At 31.5% G+C, this 9520-nt stretch overlaps 1 protein-coding gene across 1 annotated transcript; it reads right to left on the minus strand.

Annotated features, from left to right (window-relative positions):
* Positions 1-2841: 2841 nt before the first annotated feature.
* LOC108909571 (GS homeobox 1-like) lies at positions 2842-7685 on the minus strand. Its single transcript, XM_018713952.2, has 2 exons — positions 7662-7685; positions 2842-3654 (listed from the first exon to the last, which is right to left on the minus strand). The coding sequence occupies exon 2, from the start codon at positions 3652-3654 to the stop codon at positions 2842-2844; it is 813 nt and encodes a 270-aa protein (XP_018569468.2). The 5' UTR covers positions 7662-7685.
* Between the last annotated feature and the right edge of the window lie 1835 nt (positions 7686-9520).

Consider the following 9520-nt stretch of genomic DNA (forward strand, 5'->3'; position numbering starts at 1 on the left):
TCAAGGGACGGGACACGTTATGTTAACAAGATAAAAAAGCAAATCGTAATTTGTCCGCTGACGATATCGGGTTTAACAAATGAAGATCTATGGGGTATTGTGCAAGAGCGACCGTCACTAATTGGCCTTTATTGAAATAGTTTTAACTGTAGCTTTGAATGCTGGATCAGAATGTGCCAGGTGATCTTCGCATGTTACGATTTGCAATGATTTGATTTCAAGATTATTTAAATACCCATTTCAGTTCTTTATTATTTGACATGTCAGGGGTTATTATTTTATACCGGGTGATTCACAAATGATGACCAAAAATGAAACCTCGTATTCTTTGGTGAATTTTAAGGGGAGTCTTTCCTGTAAAGTTTTTATCTAGGATGCTTCGTTAAAAAGATACATAAATAATTTAAAATAATTTGAAATTGGACACATGTATTTATGAACACATGTATTTATGTAAACATTGTCCAAAATCTTCTTAACGAAGATAAAAACTCTACAGGAGAGACTCCCCCTAAAATTCACCAAAGAATACGAGAGTTCATTTTTGGTCATCATTTATGAACCACCCTGTATATTAATTGTTTAAAACGTAGGTATATATCTGTCTATTCTGTCAAAAATTACTAAAAATTCAATTTGACGTGCAATTTCGAAATTATCCAGCAGACGTAATTCTCTTTTATTCTACTATAGAATACTATAGACTTGAAAATTATATATCATACATAAACTTCAGATACCATATACGAGATGTTGAAAAAGTTTTGTTTTTTTAATCCGTTTTTTAAAACATCCCATATTTTTTCTCCAATGTTCCTGCTTGCTCAAAAAACAATTTATTTACAGAATAGCCTTCTTTAAATTGAATGCAAGAAGTGATAATTATTTCTTCTGTTTCCACTACTATTACTACTACCATTTTTAATTTAAAAATAAATGAAAAAGTTTTCTGAACACCTCGTATAAGAGTATATCATTTCTGAAATTTATGCACAACGTACCATTTTGAATCCTCTTTCAGTGGCAGTAAAATGAAATGATATCTGGTGGAAAATTTGGAAGTTACATAACTTTTAACTTACTTCAATTTTTTCTCATTTTGAACAGTAACTGAATTATAAAATCCTATTATAGTCCAGGCGTAGAGCAGTAAAAGTAGGCTTTAGAGTTTGTGTTTGAAGTCATCTATTTTGTTGTACACAAAAAACCCAAATATGTAGAATAAGAATCCGAGATTGCCTATTCCATAAAGTCATTGCTAAATTCAGGGGAACAACAAACATACAAATAGAACGAAAAATGACCCGTATTTCGACATATTTTTCCCTGTAACATTGAAAGTAAGCCCTAAATCAAAATAGTGATTCATTATTTTTTGTTTATTTGACGATTTTCTATGAAGTTATAACAACTGCGAATCAAAAAAGTTAAATTTTGCATTAACAATGGACGAAAAGTAGTAGAATATCGTATGTATATTTGGAGCAATTTTTAAAATAAGTAAATATTTATAAATATCGATGAAACTTTGTGAACATATGTCAATTCTATCCTAAAAATTTTGCATCGATAGTTAGCGTAGTTTTCGATTGACAGGATTTCTAATTAAAGAAATTTCCTAAAGTTTATCGCATACCGTGGGTTAAAATTAAGGTTTAAAAAGGGCACACAATTTTTTAGAGATACTAGTTGTCATAATAAACAATGATCAATACTAAAAATACCTATTTTTACACTTTTATATCCATTTAGAATTCTTTTAAGATTTTTCAACATTTTATTCTAAACAATTATTTATTGCCCGTCGTAACCCCTTGCTTTTTAGCCAAATATGACAGCATTCTACTGTATAGACTTTTTTTGATATGGGGCTTATTTTCAATTTTACAGGGAAAAATATGTCGAAAAAGGCGTCATTTTTCGTTCTTTTTGTATGTTTGTTGGTCTCCTGAATTTAACAATAGTTTCTTGGAATAGGCAAACTCTGATTCTTATTCTACATAATATTTGGGATTTTTGTGTACAACAAAATAGATGATTTCAAATACAAACGCCTGGAATGCTCTACCGCCTGGACTATTAAGTATAACGCAATCCTAGCGTCTTAAGAAAGGTTTGAGTACTCATTTTCGTTAAAAAAAAAATGAGAAGAAAATGGAAAAGGGTGACATTTTTAAGGATACGCAGAAAATTTAATAAAGAATTACTTTTCCTGCAAATTTCGTGTGAACTAAAGATTATAAAATTAATTTCTGTTTTATATAATTGTTACATCTCAATATTATTCTAAATTCAAAAAATATTTTATGACACACGTCACCTGTTATCTTATTTAATATATTTTTATATTTCAAATGAAAAGTTATTTTCAGAGAATATTTTTATTTAATTAGATATCACCAAACTTTTAAATAATTAAAAAATATTAGTCGAATGCACAGGGAGGGTTTTGGATTATGATATAAACGTTTTAAGTATGACTAAAAATTCAGTAGCAGATAGCTGCGTTGTTTTACCCAGCGCTACATACTATAAAAAGTTACTGAAAAAGTTCATTACCATTTTTATTGACCACAAATAAACATTGTTTGTTGTTTTCATGCCACAGTATTATTTCTGTTTATAGAAACGTACCAACTACATAAATGCTATTTAAAGAATGGAATAAAAAACATTACATTAAAATAAATAAAACTGAAATCAGGTTATTTAAAATAGATTTATTTTTAGGTATAAAACTTTGGTATCACTTTAAAATATATACAAAATATATTATTATTCTTATTTACAAAAAAGTTTTTATCAAAAATATACCGCGACTCTACGTATAAAACACAATAATTAGAGGTGCATTTCATTATCGTCAATATTCGTAACGTCGATGTCAACCTCCTCACAGCTCGACGTGGAACTTTTTAGTTTCCTAGCACCGGAACACGTCCTCAGACAGCAGCATTTCCCTGGAGAAGCTGCGGGATTACCAGTTGCGGCAGGCAAGTCTTCTTTCTTATACTTCACACGTCTGTTCTGGAACCAAATCTTCACTTGTTTTTCGCTTAAACGCAAGGCCGTCGCGATTTCTATCCTTCTCAGTCTGGAAAGGTACATGTTGGAAGAAAATTCCCTTTCTAATTCCAACAGCTGGGTGCTGGTAAAGGCAGTCCTGATTCGTTTGCTGGAATCTTTACTCGATGGCGTGAATCGGTCTTCGGCACGTCCATTTTGGTTCAGGGGAGGTGTGGGGGTGGATTCTCGACTCTCAGTGTGGCTAGGCGAGGCTCTGTGAGCTGGAGACACAAGCGGGCTGTGATAGCTCGAGTCGGAATGTGGCACTGGTGATTTCTTTGGCGAAGGCAAGTCTTGGTATATCTTAGGCGATGCCTGATCTTTTAATATTGGCCGAATGGGAGTCACTAGTCTTGGCAAGGAAGGCACTGGTCTTAAAGGAGTCTTGTGTTGTCCCATAACTAGCTGCTGTTGCAACAGTTGCTGCTGTTGCTGCTGCTGCGCTAAGCTGAGCGAGAACAAGTAACTGCTGATGTAGTTCTGGGGATAAGGCAACATCGGGCGTTCACAACTCTGCGGCAGGTACCTCGAATGCAAGTCTTTAGGCTGATTGTTTATCAGAGAGTCAACAAGGAATGACCTGGACATGTTCATGATCTTCACGCACCGAACTACGAGACACTACGGGGTGAGACTACCCTACTGATTCGCGATAGTGAATCCCGCGTATATATATGCCCCCTCTTTACAATTTCGCACCCTGTAGGGATGTTATGCATTGTTAGGGGGCCCCGCCTAGACCGTCCCTCTTCTGCCCTTACGGATGGTAAGCCAGAAGGTAAACAAATTATATACTTGCTAAGCCTTGTACTGCGCAAATATTGGCTGCTTGGACAAACAAATCGCGTATTGCTTAAATCGCTTTGAATAAGGTTATGGATAGGGGTCTGTTTGGTTGCATGAGACCGGCGGAAGAAAATATGATACTGTAATAAGGAGCGAATTTGTTTGCTTTGCCCGCGAGGCCTATAATTCATTGTGATATGAGTTTTTTTGGGCATGAACAATTTGAATTAATAATGGGTAGGTAGCATGTTTACAATAAAAGCTTCCGTTATTAATATAGGAATTATTGTTCGTTGCAGCAGTTAGATTTGCTTAATAGAATATGCATTTCTTTTATGCGTACGAGATGGGTCGAATTTTTTAAATCAAACTTTAGGAACAAGCAGATTATAAACAAAAATAATGATAGTTTACTACCGGATGTCTCGTAAAAAATGCTGCAAACTCTTGCTCCACCATTTTTCTTCAAATTAAGAAATACTACAAAAAGGATTGCGTTTAATTGATCCAAAAATACGTACTAAAAACTGGCACACACAGGGTGTTATTTAAGTACGTGGCCAAACTTCAAGGCTGTATTTAAGATACAGGGGTGTCAAAAAATCGTTTTTTCGTAAACATCTTAATAATCCTTTAGCCGATTTTGTTGAAATTTGGCATTGTTAATTATGGTAGAAAGAGGCTAATTTAGCCCTAACTACATTAAAATTATTAGGTCCAATGGCGTCCCGGGGAACACCTTAACTAATATTTTTGACATAAAAAATGGGCGCCACTGACTTTTTAAAACTTTTATAATCTCTTTCGCATTAAGCAACTAAAAATACAACTTTTTTGTATCTTGATTTTTTTTCGTATGTTGCTTTCTTTGGAGAAAAAAAATAACTTTATGTCTAACAAAAAAAAAACAATTTTTAATAATTAATAAAACAAAATTTTCTTTAGCTAGCATTAATTTTATTAACAATTCCTAAGACTAGAATAGCCTATTGATACGAAAAAAAAATAACAGGTACACCCCAGTTTTTGATAGTTTGATAGTTTAAATTTTTTATTATGTTATGGATAGATAGGCAATAAAGTTATTTTTATTTTTTCTACAAAGAGGAAGCGAGATGCGAAAAAAATTGAAGAGACAAAAAAGTTGTATTTTTAGTTGCTTAATGCGAAAAAAATTATAAAAGTTTTAAAAACTCAGTAGCACACATTTTTTTGTCAAAAATATTGGTCAGTGCCCACCAGGACGCCACTAGACTTAATAATTTTAATCTAATTTGGGGCAAATTAGACCCTTTCCACTATAAATAACACTGCCAAATTTCAACAAAATCGGTTAAAGGATTATTAAGATTTTTACGAAAGAACGATTTTTTTTAAAAAATTTGACACCGGATCTATGTTTATATAAATTTTTCGACTTAGAATCACTCAAAGAATCACCCCTCGAAGTTTGGCCACGTACTTAAATAACACCCTGTATATATTTTTCTTTATTTAATGCGTTAGATATCTTTTGATATTTTGATACACTGGATAATATATTTTTTTTTGTTAATTTCTTAGCATTAAATTTAATCTAGTTTGAAGACAGAAACATATATGTTTCTACTTAAATGACAATTATCTCAATGTAAATTCGTTCCTGGCATATTTACTATTATGTTGGACCATTCAAATTAATATTAACAAGTATTTTACTTATTTTTCTGGTAAATTTTTGATAAAATTTGCAACAAAAGCCAAATTGTCATATGTCGTTGAATTCAGAAAAAAATGATATACCAATATAAAAAAAACATCGTTAGTTCCATGGAAAAAATTGAGTCATCTGTGACTAAGGGTGAAAGGATAGTAAATTTCAGTCTGTAGTATTTTCGGGTCATTAATGCTAAATGTTTTAAATTGGACCAATAATGGCGAAGTTATGCGATATTTTTTACAAATCACCTGGTACACGGAATAGTCGACAAAACGTGTTGGTGCTGAAAAATTATCTTTTGGGATTCGACCCTTCCTGTTTGTGAAACAAAATCTGCCATGATCTCAAATCCGTAAAATCCAGTAAGCCTCGGAAATTTAGAAAAATCTTATTTTATTCTGCAGTAGTGTTCCTTCTGCATAAGATACGACCTATTTTTTATTTATATCCTAACATATCAAGAAATAAACCTGTTATAATTATTTTTACGCTGGCGCTGTTAAATTTCTTATTTTAATAAGTTTTAAACATTTGAAAATAGGAAAAATTGTGATGGAAAGCAGCATTAGTGTATTAAAATTTTGCATACTCATTCTGAAAACCTTTTCTTGATAACATTTTGTGGTATCTCATACAGAAAAAAAAATTGAAAACAGATCAAAGTAAGTCCAAGGCAATGATATTTATCACATTAATTCAGTTTTTCATTCTGGAAACTTCTTGATAACATTCTTTAGCTGCATCTCATATAGGAATGACATTTTAGTAGTGAATAATATCAAATTTTTCTAAACCAGAGCTTACTAGATCTTACCGGTTTAAAACAGTAAAAGGTAATTGTTTTAGAAAAAATCTGAATGAAATTCTGAAAGACCAACATCTTTTGTTTTTGTATAGGTATGTAATAAACTTGAATAATTAATTTTTTGAAATATAGGTTAAATGTTCTTAAAAAAATTATTTGTTTTTCGAATATTTGTATTTTAAATTTTTCATTTTTATTTAAAAAAATCCACAAAAAAATATAAAGAAATTTTGAAGATGTAAACCAAACTTTTGCTTTCTTTATTGGAATATATACAGGGAGATTCACAACTGGTGACCAAAAATGAAACCTCGTATTCTTTTGGTGAACTTTAAAGTCTTTCCTATAAAGTTTTTATCTAGGAAGCTTCGTTAAAAAGATGAATGCTGTTAAACTTCAAAAAACTGTAAGTAAGTGAAATAATTTGAAATTGGGCACATATATTTTTGTAAACATTGTATAAAATCTGACGGTTTTTTCTAAAATTTACATGCTCCAGTGGTGGAGATACAGGGTGTCGGTGACATATTTTACTAAATAAAATAGTACGCCACTGCTTTACGGTAACAACCATGATATTTTCGGAATCGTCTGTCAATTTTCTACAAATTACTAATCTCTTGTATTTTTCGAAAAAAAACTGATTTTCGAATAAAACTTAAAAAACGAACTGAAAACACAATTTGATATTCGAATAAAATGCGATTTAAAATTACATAGTAGGCTGCGATAGTAATTTTGATATTCTGATCAGTTAGAAATAAGAATAAATAATGCTTTTCTTCAGATTCAAGCAATAATAAATTTCGATGAAAATAACATTTTCGTTACTAAAAAGATGTTACGCCTGTCTTCATGCAAATGGAGGAATTTTTGAGCATTTACTCAAATAAAATCATTAAAATGATGACTAATGTTATTAATTTCTTTATTCGATTAAATAACCGATTGATTAGTGTTTGTAATGTCATTTAAGTAATAATTTAATTAATTTGTGAAAAATTGAAAGACGAATCCGCAAAGCAGTGGCGTACTATTTTATTTAGAAAAATAAACCACCGATACCCTGTATCTCCGCCACTGGAGCATATAAATCTTAGGAAAAGCTCTCAGATTTTGAACAATGTTTACATAAATACATGTCCCCCATTTTAAATTTTTCACATACTAGTTTTTAAATTATTTAAAAAAATTAAAAATATTTTTTGAAGTTTAACACACTTTATCTTTTTAACGAAGCGTTCTAGAAAAAAACTTTATAGGAAAGACTCCCCTTAAAATTCACCAAAGAATACGAGATTTTATTTTTGGTTTATTGATTTGTGAATCAATCTGTCAATATTTGTCTATTTTTGAATTCCTCTCTTTTCTTTCTGAATACAATGAGATATACATGTTATATATTCACTTTGATATTTTGCACAATATTTTGATTATATATTGCTCCTGCATATAACCACGATTGTCATGGAACCATGGCGTGGATATGTTTTCCATTGTTTTTGCTGTTAAGAAAAGGAGTTTCATTCTGTTTTTGACAAAAGACATAATGTTCTAAGCAAGTTTTTTTGTATTGCTCTTTTATCCACCTTTTTAATACTCAGTACTAACTTCGTTCAATATTTACTGATGTAGGTCATATAAATTAAATTTTTCCCTGTTTACTTTATCTTTAAGAATTCCCCATAGATCAAATTAGGATTTCTCGCGGATCATCAATAGCATCAGTGTTTGACTAATTGTAATAGTATTAATTGTAATTAGTTTATTTATTTTCATGTGGTGTTCCCAAATATTAAATGTTAGAATTTAACAAGAATAATCAATAAAAGACGATAAGAAATTTTCTGTACAATTCACGAAGTTGAAATTGAAAAGAACGCATTGCAGAGTACACTTGTGAAAAATATGTAATATATGAGATCCTTTTGCTGAATTGTAGGTGTACACCCACATCCCAGCTCTCCAACTCTGATAGCTATTAAACTCATTTTAACAATAAAAGTGGATTCCTTTCTTCCAAGTTTCTCACAGCCAGCTAATAGTACAAGGCTCCCCCACAATAGACAGCAATAAAACTATTATGGGGGAATCTTATCCGGTTTTGCCGAATTCTATGCCGTACTTGACTTTCATTGACGAAAATTTTACAAATTCTTATCGAAAAAGGACTCCTTATGAATGGGTTTTACAAACTGCGTGTACCTGCTACCTCCACGAATAATACTACACGGAATGGAGTACATTCACTAATATATTTTAAATGCTGTTATGTCCCTTTGTCCACCTGCGTCGGCGGGTCGGACAAGGCTCGTCCCGAATTTAGGAAAGTCGTGAATGAAGCGCTTTGCATAATACGGACTTTTGTGCACAAGTGTCTGGAATATCCTGGCTGTCTAAATTGGTTACGGACACTTGTTACTTTATGTTCTTTGTGAAACTTGGTTAGAAGTACTTGAATTTTGGGTACAATCGATGTGTATGCTCCAAATTGGAAGGAACTGTGACAATTTTTATACGGAATAAACAGTTTTTCGTTTTTAAGGAATTGGAAGTAATCAAGAACAGAACTGGCAACTATTTTCGAATGCATAGCACAAACAGTTGATGCCAAATGTGACATTTTTTTGAGGATAAAATTAAATAGTAATAAAAAATGAATTAAGTTATATTTAAAAACACTACATAATATGTTTGCAAAAATGTATCTTAAGTTTCAGCCTTTTTAATTTGACGAGCATCAGTGTGGTTTTTATAGTGCTCTTATTACTGTGGTTTATTGCTTACATTGTGTCCTTGACACATATTTTAATATAAAACGATTCAGTTTTTAATAGTCTGTTACAAAATAAAATGCATTACATTAAAATTTGATTTTGAAGATTCTAAAAACCTCATTATCGTTTATCTGTCACTATCCTGTAGGGGCTGCCAAGTACCTAGGTTTCTCAGCTACATCTTAGACAAGTATTAAAATTGCTGCAAATCGTTTTGTTAATAAAATGTACCTTCAGGAATAGGAAACGGCTAAAAGCTCTGCTAATAATATCTCTTTACTCGCACATAATGTATTCCATAAAAGATGGTATTTGCAAGCTTTTGTTATACCTATGTTAGATATTACAGAAAATAAGTATAGTAATGTTAACTCTACAAATGTAAAT

This window comes from Anoplophora glabripennis, unplaced genomic scaffold, assembly GCF_000390285.2.
Source record: "Anoplophora glabripennis isolate ALB-LARVAE unplaced genomic scaffold, Agla_2.0 scaffold340, whole genome shotgun sequence".
NCBI lineage: Eukaryota > Metazoa > Arthropoda > Insecta > Coleoptera > Cerambycidae > Anoplophora > Anoplophora glabripennis.

Coding starts and splice junctions, on each gene's coding strand:
- LOC108909571 (XM_018713952.2), bottom strand. CDS start 3,654: ATGTCCAGGTCATTCCTTGTTGACTCTCTGATAAACAATCAGCCTAAA.